This window comes from Rhea americana, unplaced genomic scaffold (assembly GCF_003343005.1).
Source record: "Rhea americana isolate MKP2758 unplaced genomic scaffold, rheAme1 scaffold_100, whole genome shotgun sequence".
Taxonomy (NCBI): Eukaryota; Metazoa; Chordata; class Aves; order Rheiformes; family Rheidae; genus Rhea; species Rhea americana.
Window position 1 is genome coordinate 1,355,017 of NW_028185040.1, and position 27,092 is coordinate 1,382,108.

The 27,092-nt window shown below is 39.6% G+C and overlaps 1 protein-coding gene across 1 annotated transcript in view; it reads right to left on the reverse strand.

Annotated features, from left to right (window-relative positions):
* The window catches only part of ITGA9 (integrin subunit alpha 9), a 221,860-nt gene that overhangs the window by 14,382 nt on the left and 180,386 nt on the right, over nt 1-27,092 (reverse strand). The window contains exons 24-27 of the mRNA XM_085304035.1: nt 14,952-15,077; nt 14,333-14,452; nt 12,550-12,651; nt 4,795-4,914 (exon numbers count right to left, since the gene is read on the reverse strand). Coding sequence (XP_085160161.1) covers nt 4,795-4,914; nt 12,550-12,651; nt 14,333-14,452; nt 14,952-15,077 — 468 coding nt within the window. The remainder of the gene's footprint in view (nt 1-4,794; nt 4,915-12,549; nt 12,652-14,332; nt 14,453-14,951; nt 15,078-27,092) is intronic.

Consider the following 27,092-nt stretch of genomic DNA (forward strand, 5'->3'; position numbering starts at 1 on the left):
TCATGCTCCCCACTGGACAAAGCCAGTTCAAAGTCTGGACTATCTATAAGCTCAATAGCCTAAGAGACGTGTTCACAATAACTGTAATAAAAAACAAAGGAAGATTCTTCAAACTATTCTTACAGGACAGAAAGAAAATAAACACTATCTTCCTCATACTGAAAAGCAAGAACCCTCTGGGTAATCAAAAAACAACATGTGTGTGCTATTATGCAAGCGCTTCTCTTTGCAATCCTGTCAAAAATCCAAGGTTTCGAAGAAGTATATCTTATTACATACGATATACCTACAACATTTGGAGATCAATTAATTGCCTCAAGAATCCAAAAGCTGTAGAATAGTGCTAGAAATGTCATTTAATACAAATCAGTGCTTGGATAACACAAGGACAGGCTCAATTTAGAAATAAACTGAATGACTAGATAAGTACGATCTGTGTAAAATATGCCGCAGAGAAATGAAATAGTGTTACTGCAATGACTAACAGATTTTTGTTTTGTAAATCACTTGTTYTACTGCATAAAGTTCAATGAAAGGAAATCGCAAAGTCCTGCACCTAGRGAGGAACAATCGTATTCATCAGTACAAGCTGGGGGCTGATCTGCTGGAAAACAGCTCTGCAGAAAAGGACCTGGGGGTTCTGGTGCACAATCAGTCAAACATAAGCCACCAATGCATCCTCATGGCAAAAGCAGCCAGTGGTATCCTGGGCTCCATTAGGAAGAGCATTGCTAGTAAGTCGAGAGAGGTGTGCCTTCCCCTTTACTCAGCACTGCTGAGACCACGTATGGATTGCTGGGTCCAGTGCTGGGCTTCCCAGTAAGAGAAAGGCMTAAGTCTACGATRGTGAGTCCAGCAAAGGGCMACAAAGATGATTAAGTGATGGGAGCATCTCTAATACAAGGAGAAGCTGAGAGAGCTGGGACTGTTTAGCCTGGGGAAGAGAAGGCTCTGGGGATCTTAACAACATGCATAAATATTTGAAGGTAAAGTGTAAAGAAGAWGGAGTCCAGTGGTACCCAGTCACAGGACGAGAGGCACTGGGGACAAAAAGAAACATAGGATGGTCTGTCTGAATGTAGGAAAACACTTTTTTACTGTGAGAGTGACACCACTGGACCAGGTTGCCCAGAGAGAYCGTGGAGTCTTCCTTCTGGGAGATATTCCAAAGTCATCAGGACATGATCCTGGGCACCCCGCTCAAGGTGACCCTGCTAGAGCAGCGGATCAGACTAGATGATCTCCAGAGGTCCCTTCCAACMTCAACCATCTGGTGATTCTGTGATCCTACAACTGTCTCCACAACTCACTCAACTGCCCAAGTGTCTTTTCTGGTACACAGTGACACAATCCCTCTTYGATATTCTCTGGACACAAACATTTCTTTTTTTTACTTATTTCCTCTACATTTTGCCTACAAGGATATGGATTGAAAAATTCTCCATAACTCAAGTCAGTTTAAATGTAAARATACTTCACAGAATTTTTAGCACTGCTATTACTAATATTTATTGTGTTATAATATATTATGCTTCARTATTTCATTTACATGCTATGTGCCAACTCTCCTTTGGTTTAAGTGTTTATAAATTCAACATGCCTGAATAGTCATTTTGTTATTGCACATGGCTGCAGTCCTGACGGCTGAGGGAACTGCTCATGGGACAGCACCCCCTCAAAAAAATCCAGCTGTAACAATGCCTTTCCTTCCTGAACAGTTGCCACTGCTTGGGAGGCAGGGGACCACTGAGCATATGGGATAACTGGTCTGAAGCAGCAGTCTATTCCTCCCCTGCTCCACTCTTCACAAGCATCTGGTGGYCACCACAGAGGTGCAACAGGTTGAGAGGTGCAGTTCAATCACTAATGGTAAAAAGCAAAACATAYTGCTGTGGGCAATGATAGAAGAGCCCCTCAAGCTCTGCTAGCCCACCAGAGATGCCAAGAGARGAAGGCCTACAGCCCACAAGCAACCTCAAGGCATGAGCAAGTAAAGCAAGATATGCAGAGGAACTGGCAAGAGCTGGACCACATATCACTTTTGAAGGAGCCAGGAAGGGATGAACAGGACATGAGTGTCCATGAGTGTCACGAGACAGCTGAGCTCTCCAACGCAAAAATAGGGCAAGCCTTGCTGATCTGTTGCCTCACACAGGGCACCTCCTAGAAGCCAGTGAAAAGTCACCATTGAGGAGAGGAAGATATTGGCGAGAGCTGCCCAGGACTGCAGCCATGAACTGGGGCACTGTTTAGGCTTGGTACTGCTCACCCCACAAATTCACATGTGAATAAACAGCTTTTATTTGAAGTGAAATAACCAGGCATTTAAATCACTGCCATTTAAATGGGCTCCTAAACAGCTTAATCWTAGACCTACAAATAACAAATTAACTACTATTCTCATTCTATTGCACATGCAATAACTTTATTCTAATTCAGAGGAGGATTTAAGCCTGGAATTTCCAAGAGATCTAATTCTCGTTAACATCGTTAATTCGAGGATTATATAATGCAAAATATTTAGATATATTTTAATATTTTTCTGCAACTGTAACTAGCTGTTTACTCAGTGCGTGAAACGCCAGGGCGTTCAGTGCTTTGTCCGTTCTGCCGCAGCACTCGCTGCAACGTCGACCACACAGTGAGAACACACGTTCCTCCTGGGCCTGAGACACGGACAGTGCCAACACGTCTTACCCGACTGCCAGTGTTTAGTTCCCTAATCATGCATTTGTTCCAGATCCCACTCTGTTCTCTGCGAATAGTTTCCTTCCAGGACCACAGGTTAATTCTAGTTAATTTCTTAATAAAAGCATCATTTAATTTATAGCCTAGTCCTAGGATCTGAGAYGTTCTGAGCTCACACTAATGATAATAACACTCCCAAAATGCCCCAAGCTCCATCTAACTTACAGCTGCTCTTTCACTCCACAGTTAAAAAACAAAACACTTCTGGTATAAGATTGTTTGGACTTCTTCATATACAAAATTCAGAAATTATTGTAGGATATACGTAGCCAATTTTGAYTAATAAATATTTACAATCAAACAATTAAGATTTCTCTCTAAGACTGCAACTTTCCCATGTCAGTTTTATCTTGGACAACTTTAGCATTGTCAGTGACTTTAATAAATACAGCAGCTAGGGAGTGCAAAGTATTTTTATGATCCAAACTTTAAATGAAAATACTGGCTGATATTAGCAGCTACCCACTTTTAATCACCTTTTTCTAAAACAAAGCCTTACGTTGCTTGTTCTGCTAATAACCATGCAATTCAGTGGCTAAAGTGCTTGAGCGCAGCTCACAAAACCCGGCTTTTACTGCCTTGTCAGCCACAGAGTTGCTGAAGAACATCGGGCAAATCAGCTTGCCTTGCTTTGCCTCAGCATTTTAACGTCTGTATGCAGAAGGCGCTAGGTATTAATTATAGTCTGGTATTAATTTTAATTTTTTGTTGYTGTCACTGGGAATTTCCCTCAAGGCTCTCAAGGAACAAAATGGCATCTTCCTCATGTGTATTTGAATGATTCCTATGAAATTTAAGATATTTAAATATTCTAGACTACAGTCAAATGTTGTTTTCCAAATGGAAAACACAGTCTATGTTGACCTGGCCAGTACACACTTAAAAATCCTCATAATTGACTTTAAAAARAATTATTTAAGGTTATAATCCACAAAATATCTACATAACCTATGAAGTAGATATATAATTGATAATATAAAATGGACCCGTATAATTTGTAATAAGAATTGCATGCCTGTTTTTAGTCAGGATTGGCAAGTGCACTTTTCTGAGGTGCGACCTGCAGCCACGCGTGCTTTCGCAGCACGGCGCGGCCGTGACCTCCGAACACGGCAGAGCCGGCAAGTGGCCCCATGCAGCCCACGTGCTGTTAAGCAGCATGCATCAGGCTGCTGGACCGCTGCCATGGGAAGCAAAGTAAGCTTGGACTCAGTCCCGTGTGCGCATTTGGGATTTACTTCTCTCAAAGACAGTCCCTGACCTTGACTGTGGCCTTTTAAATTTATGGATTGGTAACAGGGAACTGAGGAATGAAAATACTTCCAAACTCCTTCAGGTTCACCACACCACATGGCTGCTGCAAAGTGTCAGCATCTGCCCATTTCTACCATGTAGYGGTGTCTGGGTGCAAGAATTGTATCTTATCAGAGATGGCGTGAAGGCTGCCTTTTAACAGGTACTGGCACTTTTTGCTCTAGTAATGCATTTTGCTCATATGTGACTTTATTTATTTATTTATTTATTGAGAGTGAGATAGAGAGTGAGAGGGATCTGAAGAATTCATTCCTGGATACTCATCCCTCCCATGCCTTTACCTCTGGATACATGCCTAACAAAAACCAGTAGGCAGCTACTGTATTCAAATCTTTTAGCTAGTCAAGCAAAGTTCACTTGATTTTCAGGAAACCCTGTTGAAATCAGTGAGCCTCAGAAAACCAGTGATGCGCCAAGTATGTAAGTGTGAGATAAGGGCAGGTCTGTAGAAGGATTTTCCCTCTTCCTGGAACAGCAGTAAAAGCTTCAACCTTTAATAACCAGACCTCAAAGAATCCACTTTACCACTTCTTCTCTACATCAGGAGCCTCTCCCTGTCCCTCATAAAAGGGATATGAAAAGGATATGAAAATATTTTTGCTGGCTAACAGTTTCTGTAATGGAATGGACAGCTATTTGATTCCTAAACTAGGCGGACGTTAAATGCATGGGCAATTTCAAGCTTTTTTCCGGGGACTAACTTGGATGTTTATGTTGCATCTGTTATCTTACCTTCCACAAGAGCACAGCCAGCAGCAGGAAGATGAGAATTCCCACCAGCAAACTGATGGCAATGATCCATCCGACAACATATCCACGAGGCTCCAGATTGTGTAAAGCCTCAAAGACCACCTACAAAGCAATTAGAAAAAGATCTTTTTATGATTGGAAGTTGCATTGTTTTCTCTCATACTCATTAAATACATTGCTTGGTGGCCTCACTGATCATATTTCATCTGTCAAACAAATATGGAATGTGCCCTTAATTTCATGCTTTCCATCTATTTTTTTTGCAAGGAATTTAAAGCTTTCCTTTCAAGTGGAATTTGAGTAGCTATACATACAATCCAAAAGATATCAGCTCTGACTCTAAACTAACCCTTACCTTGCCAGTTCTCCCCCCAACATCAGACATTGAGCCTTTCCTGGTGACAGGCCACCAAAACTGCACAGCGGTTTGCATGAAAAGCTCTGTCCCTCGGACTGGCACAGATTACCATGACATCTTGTGTGGCTTGTCTTACTCATCATGTTCTCAGCTCTGCCAAATGCCCTGTTGCTTCACATAAAAAATCCTACAGATTCTGAGTTCAGTAATTTTTTTTCGCAAAAAATGGGTAATATTCATATTGAATGTGAATATTCCCTGCTGTGCTTTATAAGAGAGGTGGTAGGAAAGGGTGCACGCAGTCATAGATTCTTCTTCTGGGAATGCAGATAGGAGTCCTCTGCTGCTTTTTCTTCATTTTTTATATTGCCTGTATGGCAAAGAAATATGTTCTATGAAGAGTTTTCCTTAATGGTCTGCTTTAAGAAGAAAAGGGGAACAAATAATACTGATGAATTTCCTATCTCCTATTTCACTCAAAACCAGTTTCTCAGTGGAAAATTCAAAAATTCTCTCTCCTCAATAAGGGCTTTTTCTTTGTTAAATTTTGCAATTTACTATCCAGCAAATGCGGTGAGGCAGCAGGGATTTTTTAAAACGTAGTATATTTGTTTTGTCTGGCTTTGGTTTGGTTTGCTTTGGAAGGCAAAGCAGTGAGTTTTGCTCCCTTGTTCACAAACTACTTTCATCTTTGCTTAAAAATTTCAAAACTGTGTCGGTAGACAGGGATTATTAAATCAATTCTTTAACCAGGAGGAAAAAAAAGAAAAAAAAAAGTAGTTAAAATTGGGTGAAAAACAGAGGTTAGAATCAGATAGGACTATGCAACTCTAAAATACTCGTTTTGAAAAAGCCCAGGAATGACCTGTAAAGGTTCTCCGCTCACTAGTGACATCGTTCRGTGCCATAAATGAGATAGCAAAGGCAACGTGATAGCATACAACAGATACTGAGCTTCATGTTGCACATTAGGGAAAAATCTGTAATAAGGCAGTGAGGGCAGCACCAGAATAGGGGCCCACAGAGGTCACTGGTTCTCCATCCTTTCGGTGCAAAGTGAGACAGGATGACATCCAGAGGTCCAAAAAGTGGACATTTCTAAGAGTTTGTAAGCTTACAAAGTTTCAGCAAATGCACGTAAAAATTACAGGCTTAAATACAAGGAAGCCAGATTGATGGGGCTATATTTTGTCATGGTGTTCCCATAAATATACTCATAAATATACTTCGCAGTTTCATAGACTACTGGTGATTAGGACCATAACTTTTCTAGAAGAGGAATTTGAACACTGCTGATTTACACAAACTGGTTTCTTATCATTTCGATATAATCAGGCATTTGATGACAATGGGACATGAAAATGTAAAAAATGGACAGAAAAGACGTTATACATAGATACCATTTTCCTGTAACTGATTCCTGTACATATTCCTGCAACAAGTATCACCATAATTCTCAAAATAGCTCTCAAACACAGACCAGTTCTTCACTCAAGAAAGGGACTCATTTTAACACTCATATATTAGCACAAAGCCTTTATAAGGCTTTTTGAGATATCTTACTGGACACAAAGTCAGCAGAGTTTCCCTTACAGCCAAGATTAGCAGAAGGAAAATACCAGAGAGAGATACCAGAGACCAAATCTTGTGCCTTCCTTCTATCTCTGAGCCAGGCTGGACAGACAATCTGATATAGCAGTCCATTTCTCACGGGGGCTAGGCTACGCATCCATCTTACGGACACAGGTCAGATGACTGTTTCTTAGAAGATAACGTACTCATGTTATTTTTCTTTCTGACTCTAAGGGGGGAAAAAAACGCTTCTAACACTTTAGATATTGCCAACAGAGACTTTTAAAGCTATCACTGGATGCAAAATGAGGTGCTTTCTCTCCACTGCACAGAGAAGAAACGTTCACATAGCACAACCTCTGTCACAACAGTTCTGTACTTCATACTATCAACAGGCAGAGCCAGGAATAGTTGCAGAGATCAAATCATACATCATCTCTATGGCAAGAGCCCTACATTTCAGCTTTGAAACATACTGGCTAGAATAATTTGGCAGCAGATTTCACAGCCACAGCTCAAGCTATAGTAACTTAGTGGGTACAGAGTAACAATAGCTCCTTATCAACCTGTTTTCTTCCAGCGGTTTTGAACTTACAAGCATAAGGAATCCTGCTCATAAGTTTTGTGGTTTGGAGAAGAGCAGGGTTGTTGCAAATGTTAACGCTGTATGTTAGCGCTCTCAAATACAGGCCACATTAATAAGTGGTCACAGCAACAAATTTTGGTGAGGAAACAAAGAAAACAAAACCAAGAAAAAAAAAAAAAAAAACCCAAAACGAACCAGACTGGGCAAACAGTCAACGTGGAGCACACATCCGGATCATCAGCACGAAGCCACCGCAGCCAGCGGCGGGAGGCGGGAAGCCATCCGCCCCCGAGGGGAGCGGGCGGCAGGCGCTGATGCTAGCAGMAGCCGCGCGCCAGCCGCCTCCTGCCTTTGGAGCCTCTGACAACTGAGTAGTCTGAGAAAGAGCAAATCTCAGCCCCTCGCTCCGGTCCAGCTCTGCGGCACGGCTCCTGCAGGGCAGCTAACGCGACGGGAAGAACAAAGCAGTCTCCAGTCCAGCGCGTTTCCCACAGTCATGAGAAATAAGTTACTGATATAGAAGATAACAGCAAAAACCAATCAAGTTTTTAAACAATGTAATCTCTCTGGTGTAAAGTAACAGAGAACTGCATCCTACTATTGCCCTCTGAAATCTGGGCTYTTACGACCAAAGACGACATCTTCTACCTGTGCCAAACACTTGCTATATTTCTGATAGTCTTAGGAACAAACTCAAAGGGATCAGAATTTCTTAGCACTTTTGAAACATTAGCCCTATTTCAGAAAAGTATTCAGGCAAGGACTTAACTGAGTAGGATTTTTGCAAATATTTAAAGTTCACACTGTGCCTAAGTGGGACCCACCCCTGAACTGGGACTCCTGAAAATAAGCAACAGAGCTCAGCAAAAACTAGTTAGAAATGGGTAACTGTAAAATTTTCATTTCTCCCTGCTTTTTTTTTTTTTTTTTTTTTTTTTGCTTATCCACGTTAAGTGATTTTTATGAACTTGTATTAGAAAAGACAACTCTAATGGGAGGCACAGGCTTATCAAAAATTGCTATTTTGGTTTCATATTATCACTCAAAACATTTCTCATGTTTCAAGCCACACTATACTGCTGATTGACTTGTCCAATCAAGTGCCATTTTACTTGAGAGGACTTCCAGCAAARACACCATTTTCACATATGTACATGCAYACACACACACACACATATRTATTTCCATATATTAACGAAAGGGTTGAGGGTCCTCAGAGAACACAAACCTGAAGTATCCTTGCTACCTGTTAGCCTCTATTACCAGGAAAGTATCTGTATTTTCCTAGTGTTGTGTATACTTCTGTTCCTTTATTCGATGGGGTGTTTGTATGTGCCAGACTGCACAGTAAATCTATAAAGGGATTGTTACAGTAACAGCTGAAAAGGTAAAATAATGAAATGAAAAAGAAAACATATGAAAACRGTAAGGTAGCAAATAACCCACTTGAAAGGGGGCTTTGAAGCTTCCAGAGAATATTCTCACCTGGCTCAGCCACGCTGGGATGTTATATTCTTTTCAAAGCTAAGCTGTAGAGAATAGTAGCCTTAAACTGCTCAGTGCTCCTAAAAGGCAAGGGGAACAGGTATTCCCATATGAATTCACAAAAGGTCTGGAAAGTCCCACACGGAGACAAGGGAAAGAGCAGTGAAGTAACACAGGCTTTTCCTTCCAACTCAGACACAGAGAACAGGCCAAAGTCCTCTGAGCTGCAGGCAGACAGTGAAAGATTAGGCAARCGAATATGCCTATAAATCCCTCTGTTATAAAGACCTTCCAGAACACCTTGAAAGTCTTCACACAGTAAATTACATTTTAAAGTTTTTATTTCTTTTCTTTCTTTCTAGACTGTATATYACTGAACATAAATATAACTAAACTTCATACAAAAACTCATGYATGACAACCACTTGCCTGTATTAAATTAATCCTGGGATGACAGGTCTGAAAATGAGAGAGCAGTGTACTCTACCCAGGAGGAGAGAAAGGTTCAAAGGTTTGAGCTTTGCATATGCTGAGCTTAAAAATGGACAGCTGTAAGCTAGCCAGGAACCTTCAGCTTTACAGGGCATTTTGTTGCAGGAGGTGCAGGCATGTTAGCTTGGATCCTCCCTTGCTCTACTCAACTTCATATTCTTTAACTTTCAAGATAGAGAGACAGAGCATTTGGCAGGTTTCGACATAATGAAATTCAGCCTTTTCTCCCTTTCCCATCAGCACTCATGGAGGGAAGTCCTTATGCTCCATAACAGCACTCCTCCTCCCGTATGCAAGCAGAAGATGTTGACCCTTGGATCTCATCTTTCATCATCGCAGTCTCCTAGAGCTCATCATTGGTCTTGCCTCATACGTACAAAAGAAGAGAGCCAAATCTTCATGGAAATGTATAGGCTCAAGAAAAGAAAGTGTGTCTTCTGGAAATACCATACCAGAAGAGTTTAAATAGACTATAATAACTAGAGAGAAAGAATATATCAGTCATCCAAATCCAGAGAAATGGTTTGTAGTAAACTGTAAAAACAACAAATACTTCAAGCCTGCATTGTTTTAAAAATGTTCTCAAAGACAGCCTGGTACCAACTTACAGATCTTTACAGAAGCTTCTTTATCTCCTTTGCAGATAATCCATTACAGTTCATCACCCAACTGATATTTAAATGGATGGTCTTGCCATTGTACTTACTACACTGGCATCACAGATACCAGTCTTCCTTTTCCTTTCATCTCTTTTTTACAATTTGCACTCTGTGCACTAAAGTATAGAAGTGCCCAATGAAATAAAGGCAGCTAATTCTAAAGAACAGTTTAAATGGTTTTAATAAGTCTATATTTAAACTGTAGACATCTAAAATGCCTTTTCAAAATTACCTTACCCATGATAAGTGTCTACAAAATTATTTTCCATTGTTAGGGAACATCTTCATAAGCAGACTCACAGCAAGCCCATGCACAACAGCAAAAGGAGCTGCTATCCAAATGGATATCGTACAGCAGCCAGTGGTCAATGAAAGGGAAACAGAATGAGACATTTTATCTCTCCTGTCTTTAGTTCCAGCTGAATAACTGTGGCTTACAACAAGTATTGTTTCCTTCTGCATTCCACAAGACAGGGGAGAAAAAGAGAGGGGGGAAAAAAAATGAATACCTTGAGCCAAACCACATGTCTTAAATTTTTCCCTGAACATGACCCTATGTAAAACATACAGCAATGGAGAAGTCAGCAGACATATGGAAATCGCATAAAGTAGAGAGCAAATAGCATTCGTATTAGAAAAGACTTGAAATTACAAATTGATGTTACATGACTACAATACGTTAAGCACGCTTCTTTACAGCTAGGGCTTCCCAGGAACCAGAAGCAYGTTCTTGTTTGAAGATTAATAAAGCTTCCTAGCACACACAGTGAACTGTAATTGTAGCAACTGAAGGCTTGATGAAAAGCTTTCCGGGAACAGGAAAAGGACAATGTTGGGGGGAGAGGGGTATTTTCTTCCTTTTTGTTTGTTTTTCTCCAAGCATTAGATAACAATGAGTTATAGCAGAGTTTGCATTCCTGGATAAAAGCAGTTCTAAATTTTGAGCATTAAATAATAGTAATCTCACATACATTACATCGTGTCCATCACTCTGAAAGATTCTAAAACTCTGCAAAGAGTATAATATACAGCAGAGACACCCTGGCTTCTCCCATTTCAGACTGGGCATGGGTATCACAGTCAGGTGCTACTTCAGTCATTAATGAAATTTAGCCATTAAATGGCAAGATATAAGCCACTATCTGCAAGCTGCTGAACTAAACAGAGATCTAGCAGTATCTTAACAGTCAGGGCTGCAGGTCATCTATATAGCAGGGAAGACTAGCTATGTGAATAACTGACTTCTTCAGTTCAGCTGCCAAGCCTATTTTTTTCATGTTCTTTACGATGGTCCCAAAACATGACAAAGAAAATAAAACAGAGAAAAAAATGGGGCCCTGTCCTACAAAATATTTTTTTTTCAGGCAGTTCTAATAAAATAGAAAGTTAAAAAAAAGAAACGGGAACAAGTCTAGAGTGCAGACACGATGGTGGTGAAGGTGATCGCTTCACCAGTGTCTTCCCTTTCCAAGCATTCAGACCAAAGGTAGTATGTAGATGCAGGCTCAATTCCTTCTTTAACTGTAGGGATTTACATCCATTATCKCCCAGATCAGTGCTTTAGTGGGGGATGTCAATCTCCTCCTGAGGTGCCTTGACCTCAGTACCTCTCCTATTCAAACCTCATAGCTCTCTCTGAGATGGAGTCAGTGAGAGAGAATGGTTTCATGGGCTGGCAGTCATGTCAATCATTCGGGGTAAGGGCATAAGTGAGAGGTGGGATCTAGATCATGTTCCAAAAATACAGAGAGAGAAGAAAATGAAAGCAGCCCAGATTAACTTTGATCCTCATGTAAGTGTGAAACAGAAAATGAAACTTAAAATTTATTTCACCAGGCAAAAAGAAAGTTGAATTTGGGTATGGCCATTCACACAATTTTTGTGCCCAAAGTGTTTGGCCACTTGGTAGTAGGAAACATCCTATTTTTGGACTACAAAAGTCCAACGTCTCCTTCTTCTCCAGAAGATTGTAAATACAGCCCCGTTCAAGCCACAACTGTATAGTGAATTAGCCCTGAATTTCAGTGTTTCCACTTGAATTTTCAACCCAGCTTCATGCAGATCAACAAGAAATGTAGTATCAGGTCATACATGAATTCCAGCAACTARGCACAAAGGAACAGTTATATGCGTCTCTGAATGGTTAGACCCTTGCCCATTTTCACAGATCCCAGAATATTATTCATTACCACTTTAAATATTTCATATTGGTACATCTGAAATGACTTTSCTGAGGTTTCAAGTCTTTACTATGTTTTCAAGGCAAATCTGAAATAGATTAAAGCAGACATTAACCTCGGTGCAGGAAGTTAAACCTAATTTTGGCACAGCTATCCCAGAGACTATTACAATTTTGGCTAGCACAAGACAGACTTGTCTACTCCACATAACATCATCCACAGTGATGGCATGGTTATCCCAGTGAGCAAACCCACAGCAGCACAGTTAGTCTGGTCTGAGGAAGTCTGAGCATGCTCATGTGCTATCTAACCCCTAAATCCACAAATTCCAGCTTGCCAAGCTCTCTCAATGATCTCTTCCCCAACGGGATCAGGAAACCTTTCTCTCCAGACTTATTCACTTACTGGTTTTTCTTCTGGGCTCCCGTTGGGCACCTCCACAACCCTGAGGGCAGGATCCACCCGCACCTTTGCCCTTGTGACAAACTGGATGACCGATGAACTGTCCTGAGAAGTAAAAACAGGAAGTATTGGATTTGGGGTGGGAAGGAAGCACAAAAATAAATAAATTAAAATAAAAATCCTACAATTGCCAGTGCGATAACTATATCTAGGTAACACTCAGTGGAGTTTGGGTTGGGAGTTAAAACAGGTTAAAATCCTGCTTTGAAAAATGCACGTTAAGCTCCTAACATACACAAAGCTCAGTACATTATCTCAGATTAAAACAAACACAACAAAATCAGGTATTTTGGACTTTAAACACATCATTTTTATTTGGTCCATTTTTCATGTTCCCTACATTTACCACACAAGCAGAAGAAAGATAGAACATTGCCAGTCAACTCTRGCAAGTTCAGTATTAACCATCGAAGACAAACTCGTATTTGTTTTTTAAATGAGGAGAGAAAGATACAGGAAAGCTGGGATAGACTCTAGTACAGCCCAAGACAAAAATTGCTTAATTATTTGAATCAGTGCACTGCAAATAGCTTAAGTGTGCAATTTATATCCCCCCATATTAATATATTTTTCTCCTATAGTTTATGTAGGGCTTTTTAACATGCATGTTCCAATAAGCTGCCATTTTAACGCACATGTTAAGCCATTTTTACGCTGTTCACTTTGGGGAGGGTGAGCGATAAGTAAAAAATGGCATGTACTGAGGACACTGACCCAAAGACATGGGTAAGTGTTGTACACCTTTTAAAGATCTGCTAGTGGTCATCCTAGAACAACTTAGCAGATGGGATGGGTTCTGGCTACTCCCAGGACTGAATTTCCCAAATGTATATTTAGTGTGTACTCAGTTACTTGTTCACATATTTCAGCATTTCTATGTGCATACAACACAAATACTTGAAATTTTTGGCCTGGCCTATTTTGCCTATTATCAAACATTAACAGATATAGTTGGTTTCAGCTGGAAAAGCTCAAAGCTACCAATTGCTTTAGCAACGGCTCACTAGAAAAGGCTCTCTCCAATGTTTTTAAGCTAGCAGCTATCAAAGACAGGTTTATTTTATTAGGCTCACGTTAACAGCCTTCTTTCTCTCTAATTACCTTACATGCTTATAATCTTACAGAATCTTGCCATAAGTCCCCAGTCAGCATTTTTCTAAGCACAGGGAAACAGGGCAAAATGCAGTAAATCACTAGAAATTTAGAAGATTTGCTATTTATTTCATTCAGTGGCTTCAGAAAAGATGAGAACTAACCTGTAGCCATTTGTTTCCTGTCACGAACGTCAAGCTCAGTGTTATTATGGCTGTGTTGCATCTTCTTTGAATACTAATCATTTGGACTAAAWAAAATTACAAAAACTGCCATATCTCCGTTTACAGAGAGGAAATGACAGACAGTTGGTCGCGGTTTATGTGCGCTTAATCTACTTCTCCCTTAACTTTTAGCAGTCTCTAGTCTTAACACTATACATACACTGAGGGGCCTCATTTTTTCCTCAATGTACGAATTTCTCCACTTGATTTATTTCTGTCTTAATGTAATTGGCAAGAAATAAGATTAACATCTCCYTATACACTGTTCATAAATTGATCTRTGTTCTTTGACACCATGACTTTTTATAACACACTAGTAAATAGAGGAAGGAATGCAAGTCTCAAGCACGCTGATGCAAATAGGCATACATAAATTGGTATTAAAGAAAAACTGCTGAGGAAGCACCTACCTTCTTCAGTATCTCAGTATTCAGCAGTGTGTAAATACTTATATCACAGGACTCTGCTTTTGCTAGTGAGCTTAAATTGCAGCGTATAATCAAGCACGACCTGCCTGGTCTTTCACAGTCCTACAGGAAATAGGAAAAAAGCTGTTAGGCATGTCAGAAAAGGAGGAAATAACTGGCTGAAAATACTCTGTGACAGTAAATGCTCCAACTGACTCAGAAAATGCACAGTAAACTGCTAAAATCCACTTGCACAGGAAATAGCAGCAGCTTTCTGAAGACAGCTAGATCCCAAGGAGCCAGAGAGGACAGCACAGCAGGGTTGGGCTATGCGGTCGCCCTCTGCGCCGGGATGGGCGCTGAGCCCCAGCGTGAGCCCAGCCACCCCACACGCCCACCATAGATACGGGGGCAGAGGTAAAAAAAATAAAAGGTAAAAAAAAGGTAAAAATCCAATAATGAAAAGCACTAACTATCCCCCAACCATGACAACCGTATTAGTCTGCACAAAATCAGTACTCTGTAATGAGCTATCTGCAGGCGTTCTTCATGCTGATCAATGCAAAATCTTTTGTAAGATACGACATATCCTTAAGTTTGTCATAGGTGGACTCTTTCTTACCAATACTTTTCTGCCAGATTTTGTGAAAAAAGCAAATATCGTGTGGAAAATATTTTCATTCTCTTGAGGAATGATGCATGGGCTGGGGTTTTTGTGAAACGAACAGCTTCCTTTGTCCTGACCAACCTGCAAGCACAATAAAAATTACAATTATTACTCAGAATTAAAACTGCGTAACGGGGAGGCAGGGATTTACTTGGTCAAATAAAGCACCTTTTCCTGAGCTGGATGTCTGGACTCCTATTAAGAGTCAACAGAGAGAAACAAGCACTTTAGGAGTCTATTCATCCTAAGGCACACATCTAAAATAAGTCAGATAAACCATAATCTAGAAATGTTTGTTTCTCTTGACTGGATAGGTTATAAACATTTATTATCTAGCTCTGAGGTAGATGCCTGTGAATTAGATGTCTGAAGACACAGGAGAAAAATCTCAGCCAAAGATGCAAAACATCATGTAACACTAAGTCCATTGCATTATTCTGCATATCCGTTTTTTGTAATGTAATTGTATTATTTGGTGATTTGGCCAACTTGATYGCTTCACAATTCGTGTCAGAACAAATGAAGTAACAAAACCTTTGTGAAATGCACCAACTTAGACACGAAATTTGTTCTCCTACCTTTGTCACAAATAACAAAAATGAAGAAAACTTATTGTAACATTAGGTTGTTTACTTGGACAGAAGAACTAATGCTTGAAGAGATTTTACCAAGATTTGATAAAATGAGCTCAGGTTTTCGATCAAAATAAACTTGCACTGAAAAACTCTTCTTTTTTTTTTCAGCTTATGAATATTCACTAAGGAAAATCTACTAGAATTTAATACAAAGACAATAAAATATCAGCAAATTCTGCCCCCATCCTTAAAAGCTGTAAGAGTGAGGGAAGGAACTTTTCACAGAAACTACTTTACYACCCAACATTCTTATCATATAATCTGCTCTTAAGCAGGTCCTCTATTCTGAGGAAGAAAACTTGTATTATTCAAATCACAAATCCTTGAAAGAGGGCAAAAAAAAAACTGTTACAGCACAAAATTGCTGCATATTTTTAGTTCACCCTTTATTAACAGCTTTTAGGAAAGTTAGCTGAAGTGTTGCCAAAAAAAGAAACAAAAAACCAAAGGTTTATCTAGACTTTAAATACTGTCTTCCAGACAAGTGATGGCCACATCTCTTGGTAAGATAACTCTTCTGCATCACTGGTCCACAAGYACTTCATAATCTGTTCTTTGACATAGTACCTCATAATCTGCCTTTACATAATCTGTTCTTACATTCCCATTAAATACAGATACAAGTAGCTATCCAGTTTACAGTTTCCTTGGGATCAACAGAAAATTAAGACTATGATGTTCTCCTTTTGTCCAGATCACCTAGAATGAGTTTGCATGATTTATCGTATGCAAGAGAGTCACAGAGCACACTGACATTTCTTTTCTTTGAACTTTCATGTTAGAATTAGATCCAGATCAACCAGAAGGTTTGTGTTAAAGGAAGAGCAGTAAAGAGCCAAGATCTATTCAATACCTACTCTTTCTTCATGAAAGCTTGAATTACYGGACATTTGGGCAGATGTCATTAAATTCATGCAACAGATACCAAAAGGACAGTACGAGCTTTTGCACTATCCCAACTTTTGGCGTGCTCTCCAGACTGTCCTGCTTTATATCCTGTGCAAACAAACATGATACACAAACAAACTAAAGCAGAAATATTTCAGAAGACCAAAAGGAATTATATGGCATGAAGCAACATAAATCTGGTCCTTTCTTCTCAAAATCACTTTCTTTWCTAAAACTGAAGCTTGGATACATCTTAGCCTTCTTAAAACACTTTAGCTGAACAAACACCTCCAGAGGACTAAGTCTGAATTTGAAGATACCTTTTCCTCTCCACCAACTATGCAGTAATCCTATGCAATGATGCAGTTAAAAGCAGGACTGAGTCCTCCCTGTCATCTGCAYTGTTCTGGAAGAGACCAGGAGGTCATCAAAAGCCTGTTTCAGCAGCCAAAGGTAGATGCCACTTGCTACTTTTCTGGCAGAATTTGGGTGAATTCAGCTGAGCAGCAATTAAGTCATACTCATGGGCAATCTGTGATCTATTAGCATATGTTGAAAACCAGTGGGCAGGAAAGGATGCACTGCAGCTGAGAAGCACTTTAATGCTCTCAGAAACAGCAGAGCCGCACAGCTAAGAAAAAAGTAACACGAATCTCTGAAACAGGTAGATCATATGCTAGATTGAGCTTGTGAGTAGATCATGAGCTAAAATGAAGGACTGCAAAGCATCCAAAAGGCTGGCCAAAATTGTTTGATTTTTTCCCTTAGGTTGACTATCAAGTCACTTATACTTCAGAACACTTGTTTTTCTTACTTGTTACACACATAAAGGGAAGGCTCAGTCAACSAGCCAGATCTTTGCAGGACAACACTAAGCATAGTAAATTTTGATTCAACTTTGTTTTCAATGCAAAATTCAGCTCTGGGTAATCAGCCTCTTAAACAAAAGCTCAACTTAAAGCTTCTGCRTGCATTATGCCAAGACTAAACTGCATCTCTGAAATACAAATCAGGATGTGGTCTCATGTTTGAGCCTCTCTCTGTCAAAACATAATATTAACCCAGGCATCTGTTTTTCTACTTGCTCAGAATATGGTACGCAGAAAAGAAAATCTCTGGAAAATCTCTGGAAAAGTTTTTAAGAGCTTTTAAGAGCAAATGCTTACCATTTACAAGTGGCAGTACCGTGCAAGTCTTTGAAATGCAGTAAGTAGCCAGGCCTTTTGATGAAGTCTTGATGTTTCTAGGGACATGGCTTACCAGAATTTTGTGGAAATTTCCATGTAGGCCAGGACAACCTATAAGCAGAGGAGGACTACTCCAAAAGGGATCTTCCCAGGACCTAGCTCCTAGCATCTTCTAACATTTCAAGGAAACAGGAGTGAGAAGCTTTCAGTGCAGTGTAGGGGATACGGAGAGAGATACAKTTTGGCACAGCAGCAATCACAGTCAACTTTCCCATACTGGAAGTATACCTAAAATCTGTATCCAGGCATATTTAAACAAAGTCTATGTTGGCACACAGTGTAGGCCAAAAAGAAGGGCAGAAGAGTCAATCTGCATGATACTCTCAGCACCCGACATCCATATTATTTACATTTCTAGCTTGCTCTGAGTTTAGTCCTGTGGCCTGAACATTCATTTATGGCTGCAGCACACTAATTGCATTGCTGCAGAGCATCTTTTTGCTTAGTTTCACCCCAAAAGAAATCCAGTTTGTGTGCTCCATTATGTGAGCCATGGCTCCATGAGTGGAGAGGGCCAAGAATTTCACTKTAAAAGCTCACACCTGGTCTAAACTGAGAGATGCTAATACAGGCACACTTYGGTCTTCAGCTCAGTAGAACTTCTGCAAAGAGTAATAACTCCAAAGGTGCAGCAAATACACATTATATACGCTTGCAAAGAAGTTCTCTTTTTTCTTATCATGTAGATGTTACATTAACTCCTATAATCAGGACACCTAGAACTCATTACATTTGTTAGTGTTAGAGTGGTTATATTTCTACATAAGCAAATCATTCTGGAACTAAAGATCTAGAAGTAGTCTTGACCTCTTAAAATTCCTCTATTTCTAGAATTGATTTTTTTTTTAATCTGATGTAACAAATTTCATTGAACAGTTTTGTGTGGTGAACAAATGGCAYGAAAATAATTTCAAAGGTTTTATGTTACTTTGACTTTTCTTCTCTTCTACGTACTACAGTCATATACAACCTACACTGCCACATATATGATCAATCTTTTCAGTATAAGAGTGTACGATCTTTGTGATCCAGAACTAAATATTACCAACTATTATTCCTAGCCTTCCAACTCCTGGAAATWTTTCCACACAAGATTTTACTGACAATGGATTCTTTTCACCAGTTTCTCCTTGCGTAATGCTGTTCCCAGCCTCCAGAGACATCTTGCCATAAGCTGCAAAACACCTAAGTGCATCATATGCCTTATTTTTTTTCTAATTTTATTACAAGTTCAAAGGCACCTTTATAATACTATATAATTTAACACCTTTATAAACATAATACAGCCTCAAGGAAAAGGAAAATATAGCAGTATATCAGGATGGTAAAAGCCAGCACAGCCTACATTCAGTTCTCACTTGCATTCTTGAACACCAATGGATGCCAGAATACCCAGTTAAATGTTCAAGAGTGAGAAGTTATTTTGGGTGCTTGACCTAGACACCTTGATCAGGGCTGATACCAGAATGTGGATGTGACACTTTTGTAAAATCACCATCTTTGAAAGAAATGGATGTCCAAAATCTAAGGGATTGAAAATCACTATTCACTCCTGAACATATACATGTGTGTTCTCCTATTCAGCATGCATGCATATACATGCAACATGCACAAACATGAAGAGATACAGGTATCAGCATTTGTACTACACAGATTGTAGACAGAGCCTTGCATAATGGGCCTCTGAAGGTTACCATAGCTCTCCAATTACTAATACTATTCCATCATCACGTAGAAAAGCAGATCACCCCCTATACCACCTATCGTATCCCTAAATGGCCCCATGCTCAGAGACAGGTTAGCCTCTGGCTTTGTTAATTTACCGGAAATTGTTGCTTCATCAAAAATCCCATAAACCTGGCTGAGAGACAACTTTTTAATATGACAGCTTATACAGTGGGTTATTCTGCCAACTTTTTGTCATCAGCATAAACCACTAAGCTTCTTGGGGACGAGATGTAACCACTGGAGAAAACATACCATTCTGTAAGAATGGTATATTTGCAATAAGCACGAAATTCCCATAGGACTTTCTTAATAGACTCTGAACATTTGAAAAGTCTTAGGGAGCAGGGGCAAAGCCATAAAGTAGGAATGATTTTTGGCATATCAGATTACACCATCCTTAAGAAAGAAAAACATTGGGAAGACATTTCAGAGTGAAACAGTTGTATGTAAAATGCAGGTACCTTCTACATATATTAGATATTTTAAAACTGTAAGATATTTAATAGGGCTGGATGGGAATGACTTGTTTGATTTATTACATAAACAGAGATCATCCTTTCCAACTTTCCTTGCACTTGTAGGAAATTCTGAGAACACTTGGGACTGGCTTGGTGATACCAAGCAAAGTGGTACGAGTGCAAGGGGGACAATTACCAGGTGTCCCCTTTGCTTYGTCAGCCTGGGAATGCAGGGGGTAAACCAGAGCTGCTAATGAAAAGCTTCCCACATTTCTAACCCAGGTCAGCCTTGGGTTTAGTGGGCTTAGGGTTTCTAGAAGAAACACTACACGTGCTGCCTCAGCGCATTCCCCTTCTACCATCAGCTCTTTCCCTAAGCTTCAGAGTGCACGTAACATYCTTTCTGCTTACCTGGAACTACTCTCAGTATGTGGCAACTTCTAACAACCCTTTGTGGCCTTCAACAAAATGTCAAGTTATGTTAGCACATATGTTAAGGGTCCAGGCCCTAATGCCTGTAACATAAACTTCATGGACTGGCTGGAAGCCAGTGGTCCCTTCCAGGCTTTACCTCAACCAGTTAAACATCAATGTTGAGACCCTTCATTTTTCCAGAGTGCTGTATCCTGCACAGGATGGCAACTGAGGAGAAGRAAATGAAATGCAAATTCCAAGCAGGAAGCTGGAAAAGTCAGCCAGGGGCCAAGCACAGGGCAGTGGAAATTGGCAGTTGGCATGAAGTTAAGTATTTGCATATGATGGGAATCCCTTGGAGGAATGAGCCTGAAAAATGGGAAGAAAGTAGCTCTCGCTACCAGGGAAACATTAAGTACAATTTTAAGAAGCCGAGCGCTAATCCTGTATCTAATGTTTTATATTTTACAAAGGCAAATAGGCAAGCAAAACCAGATCTCCAGCCTCTTCCTCATAGAGGATTCCAGATATCCACTAATGTAAAGAAATTCATTATAGCATTGAAATTTGAAAAATAAAAATAAAAATATTACAGGTTTTTCTTGTGAGCTGGATTCCTCTGCTGAATTAAACCATCATCAGTTATTAGAAAGAATCTAGAAGCAAATAGAAGTAAACTAATACAAACCAAGTGYGAACACGTGGTCAAGCCTTGAGTGCATGACGGACTCAAACCTACATTTGAACACGGAAAAAGTATGGGGGCAAGTTCAGGCAAAGCATCATTCAACACCAACTATTTGGAAGAGCAATTTTGGCTACAGGAAACACACTCAAGGTCTGAACACAGGTCAGTTGTTTCACAAAATTGTTAACATTGCTCAACCCTGAAATGGATGCTTTTCTCATCAGCCCTTGGGTATGCTGGCTCCAAAGGACAGATTGGCTGTAGTCATCTCAAAATTGCTGCCAAATAGTTTTTACACATTTCTTCTTTCTTATTAGTCTTTTACTGTTCYGTTCATGCACACATGCCTAATCAGTGGTTCAAGATTGTAAGCAGGATAACAAATAACACATCCTCTTCTGTTTGTCCTTGTTGCAAAGGGTAGCACATTACCTTAATATCAGGTAAAATACATATACATGTGACCTGATTCAAAGATGATAACTGATTCACCCTGTAGCAGGTCAATGCAGTAGAGATGAATTGATAGGCATGGTTAAGCTAACATGTCACACACATAGAGGTTAAAAAATAATAATAATAATACTGACAAGAAATTCCAGACAAGGTCAGACTTTCAACAGTAGACAAATAAGTTATGTAAATACATTATCTGAGTACTTGGTGCATATGCCAAAAATGTTTAATATTCACAGATAATGAAATATGTTTGAATCAGAGCAGTTTTGTTGATTCTGGCAATAAACTTAAGAGCCACTGAAACAACAGAAAMGTACTTTAAAAAATAACCCATATTACACAACACTTGAAAGATTTTGACTAGAAAACAGCAATGTTAGTAAGGAAAAGAGTACTCCACAAACCCAGCAGGTAAAGTTACATGTCTATCAGGAGATGTAAGAGAGAAGTGACTGAAGTGGCGCTGCTGAAGCATTAAATTGATAGCAGTATTCTACTGTAGATCTGGTTCCTGCTCCTTCAGCTGGAAGGAGAACACTGGGGGCACACATCTCTGCTAACCTCACTGCAATACCTTCAGATGATTTTTGGTACCCTTAGCCATACAGTTTAGTTAAACGACCTGTTAATCAGGTTAGATCAGCATAAWCCTGCAACATCCACTGTCACCTTACAGGACTTGGTTCTGCAACTACTTTGCATATACTGAGCAGCAGTTCATAGAAATAACACTAGTTCTTGCAAGAACTAGTGTTATTTGTCTAATTAGGTAAGAAAAATAAAGATACTCTGATTTGAAAGTTCATGGCTCATAAGAGAGTGGTTTCTTTCTTAGACAGTCCTGTCACATGAACACAGGGAGAAGACRACAGCATCCACATGATTTATCTGTACTGTCTACAGAAGGTATAAGCCTAAAAATGAACAATACCTTACACGGCAACTAAGGTGACAGTTTACCTCTAAYAGTCCTGTGCTCCTAATATATCAGCCCTTAGCAGCTAAAATCCAAGAGTCATTGACGTGTACACTCTTTCTCCTTGCTATGAACTACAAAGTGTTTAATCAACACATGAGGCATTAAATAAATCTTAAAGTACATCTCTTTTTAGAAAGCTTCTGAGATCACTTGCAGTTCGGTGCTCTCTTTTAGCAAGGCTGTACATGCATCTAGTACATCCATTTCTACAGCCTTTTACATGATGCATAAAGTACAAATAAATGTATGTTTTTCCTTTACCCACTGGTTGGAGTTTCTTCACAGGCTGCGTTAATGTGAGGATGAAAAGCTCTGAAAAGTGTGCAAAAAAATAAATTCTTTATGGGGTCTGAACAAGTTGGATAGATTGTTTCACCAAACTAGATACTTGAAACTATCTCAAAGATATCTRAAAGCAGTCACTCCACACTCTCTCTAGAGCGAATGGAGAGAAGGTGAGATCTCCCAATGATGATTTAGCCGATCTATTGCAGATACTTACTTCAAGAGGAAATGAGCCACCCTCTTGGGGTATTTTAAGTTAGACAGAGGACTCTCTCTTTGTTTCCAGGAGACCACCAGAGCGCTTATTCTGCCAGGACTCTCTGGGAAGGAATGGTTTATTGGTACTTCCCATTATATCACACAATACAGGAATGATGTACTTCCAAAGTTAGGAGAGACCTTCAATAACTCTCATTTTAACTCAGACACATGAAAAGGGGGGTGAACCCACTTTCCATCAAACAGGAGCTAGAGCTTATATAAACAAGCATCACTGCTTTCAAATATTTTTTCCTTATTTTCCCAAATTTATATTAAATCACAGATCTTTCACAGTATTTACAGAAGAAAAGGGCTAGTTCATGAATCAGTATTTAAAGGAGGCAGATACGTTAAAAGAATTAATCAGCTCTTTCAAATCTCCTTCRCTAGTTTGTGGCAGGAACAGTTTCACCAATGGGAAAATGGTGAGAGGATACAATTCCGAAACTCCTTCAAATAATACAATAAAATAAGAAAAATATGGCTGACTGTCACCCTTTTCTCCTTCAATAGTTCCTTCAGAAGGAATTCCTCAGCTGGGAAGCTTACAAAAGGCCTACTGTATAGTTTATTCTATAYTTCAGTAAAATTCCTGATTAATGTGCTGTCTACCAAACTCCAGCTTTCTTGATGAATCAAGTAAGAGCTAGCATCTATAAAGCTTCTTCTTTGTCTCAGTTTAAAAGGCAAATGAGCCATCTTTTTCAAAACTGGAAATTCATGTATTTAGTCATGAAAATAGGAACYATGGGCAGTTCAAAAGGTAGCAATGCTTTCAGCTGACTCAAGATATTAATCAGACTCCCATGTCATATTGACAGGTCATGAGTTTTGAGGGGGGGTAGTAGTGGCTGGAAAATTTCAACAACTGAGTAATTTGACAAATTTTATTTCTTTGGTTTATGAGTTAATCATGAACAGGTCACATGTTAAGTAAGTGCTGCATGCTCTGATTCAACAGATGGCTYCCTCTGCACTGCTGTACCTTGTCCGGATGACCCTGACGTTTACAGTACCAGTCTTTCTTTAAAGATAGGCTTATCCTCATAAATCTAAAATGTACCTCCATGAACACTGTTTTTATCCTGTATCCTTGTAAAATTCACTGCTCATGCTAATMCTGCAGCACTCTCATTGCTAGAAGATTTGGGCAAAATGAATACAAAATGGCATGAAGTTTGTTCAAATGTGKTTTCATTTAAAAATCCAAGGTAGGAAATCACAGAAAACTTCCTGCTATGTTTATGTAACTTTGCTGTCTCCTGAAGGCAGTATCCATCAATGCATGAAAAGATTATTTTCAAGCACTGTAAACACAGTGAACTCTAACCAAGGCATAGCCTTTGTGCAGTGACTCAGATGGTTCCAGTAAAGCAAAACATGAAGATTATTTTTTTTAATTTGAATTTATTTTAAGTTCCTAACTCAGGAAAGAACTTAATTTTATGGCCAGGCACCCCTTCCTGTGTAACAATATCTTAAATCAGAGCTAAGTTCCTCTTCACTGGAAACAGCTTCAGTTTATCGTGCTGACATGAGGAAGGCACTTAGAGGGAGATCTTTCTGAGCTGCTTTGGAGTGCTGGCTCCCAYGCCGTGACTGGCATGTGGCACGTGCCCCCTTCTCCCTTTGCWGCCAGTCTGGACCCACTAGTCCCTCCCACAAGTGACAGAGCTCTCCTGCAARGCGAGATGACTCAGTATCTTGAAGATGCTCTAGACAGGGGTGGGGAAAAGCATTTCCAACTGCCTACATAAAATGTTTTGGAATAGTCATTTAAAGAAGAAATTAAAGTAAAGTAGGCAGGAAGGTCAGCAAGTTTCAGTACAATACACTCCCTGGAATGAATAATTTCCTCCAGTCTTTAAATGCAGTGCCAAATTCTGTGTGTGCAAGTGTGTGTACAGCCTTTAATGAAATGAAGTGACCACAGGAGGGTGATTAATACAAAAGGCTAAAATTATCTGTGCTGCAATTCTGAAATGTACTTATATAAACCTTGTATCAGTGGTGGCAATCAGCAGCAGTAGAACCAGCTGCTGGAACAACAGTTTGTTACATAAAGTGCTATCGGCAAATATTTATATCTTCACATGCTGGGACTGCGTATATATGTTTTCAGAGTCAAGACCTGAAACTTCAAAAAACAAACTAAACAATTTTAAACTGTCTGCCAACAAACAAGGGCTTTTCAACAAGGAGATWATGATACATAGGTTTGCCTCTGCAAACCTGAAGAGGAGTAAAGCTGAGAGCTCTGACAGTCTCCCGTTGCTTATGGTTTTAAATATCAGCAGAAGGGTTGCCAAAATATTTTGTTCTTATCCTGAAGGTAAGCAACCTACAGATAATAAGCAAGAATTAAATTTAAGGTTTTAAAAATGCAAAAAAATGCATGAGAGCTATACAAAACTGGCCTTAAAAATGTAACCTGTCATCAGCCAGGAAAGACTTGAGGCTCTGGGACTGGCTCCATTTTACTTTTTCTGTTTCAACATTCACTGGAAGAAAATAACGTTTATTTCAACACTTCTCCTCATTAAACATGACAAGCTGTTCTAAAGTCCCATGCTAAGGTAGCCATTAACATCAAAGGCAACTTGGAAAAGGAATTCTTTTCAATTCCTCCATGTCATTAATTTATTTTCAATCCAGCTCTTCATTGTTTCTGGAATCTTACTGATATCCAGTTGTTATAGCGGGGTGCTCCAGGTCTCACCTGCCCAGGGAGACCACATGGCCATGACCACACCATGCACAAGATGACCACACCATGCACAAGATGAGATCTGGAGAACTTCTGTGCCTGTCCTTCCAACAGAAGGATTTTTCTTTTTGCTCTCCAATCATAGCGTGACAGAAACTCTGTACCAGGAACACGGGACTTGCATGAACTGGCAGCCTCAAGGTTAATGGGACTGGGATTCATGAAATCTAGGTTTAACTCATTCCTCTCTCTSAAGATTATTCTCACATTCTAAGTTTATGTCCTAACTTAGAGTCTAAAACCCTTCTCCATCAATTACTACAGTGATTACATTATAGTAATTAATATTACTTTATTACTAGCAATTACAACAACAATAATTCCTACACTTAGACTTCAAAAGTTACACGCTTTGACTTAGTTTCTCATGAGAAAATTGAAGATACTCTTTCCTTCTCCCTCCTCYCTCTGAAATCCCCTTCATTTCTAGACTACAAATTCTTTGCAGAAACTGTCTTCCAGTGTATATATTTTGGTTCCTAGCAAAATTTCCATCTCMGTATCAATAATAGTACAGTTTTTCATAGCCTCAGTATTGAGTCACCTAAACAGGCTTTTAAAAATAAATGCTTATTGGCCTGCAGGATACTTGTAACAGACGCTAGCTCTTTCCRCAAACCCACAAGCACACGCAGTGCTTGCTCCGGGTTAACACCGTTGTGCTTTGATGCTAGTGACAATTGTCCGACTGGGGTCTAAACGGTTTGGCAGCCCCGTGGAGGATCACCCCTCCAAGACTGGAGCGAGGATCATCTGCTTGCACTACATTTGGCTTCCAGTTCAAACAGACAAACTCGGTTTCCAACTGTTAGTCTCTTGTTCCTCATAACTGTGTTTACCTTTGTTGAAAATAAAATAAATATGAAGGGAACAATCTGATCCAATTCTGTAATACCATCAGCAGAGTAATCCAGGCTTCATTGCTAATTTATCAACAGCTTCAGGAAACAGAAATACCCTGGTTGATTTGGTACGAACTCCCATTGCGAAAATCTTTTTGAATGCCTCAGAAAGCAGCTTTTTGGCTGGCAAGTCAAAGTAATGTTTCCCTTGCCCTCCAAATTAGTTTGATACTCAAAGGAAACTACCAATCTTTCAGCTGAAAAAAAAAAAMCACACACAAGTYTAATGAGCAGTACGTTCCTCTGGTGAAGAATAGATAATCAATGGCTTAGAGAGTGGGAAAGCTACATTTCTGTTAACACTGTCCCTATTGCATATGTTATTCTGCCTTTTTGTGTACTCACTTASGCTTTGCCTATCACAACACTTTCACCCACAAGCTGA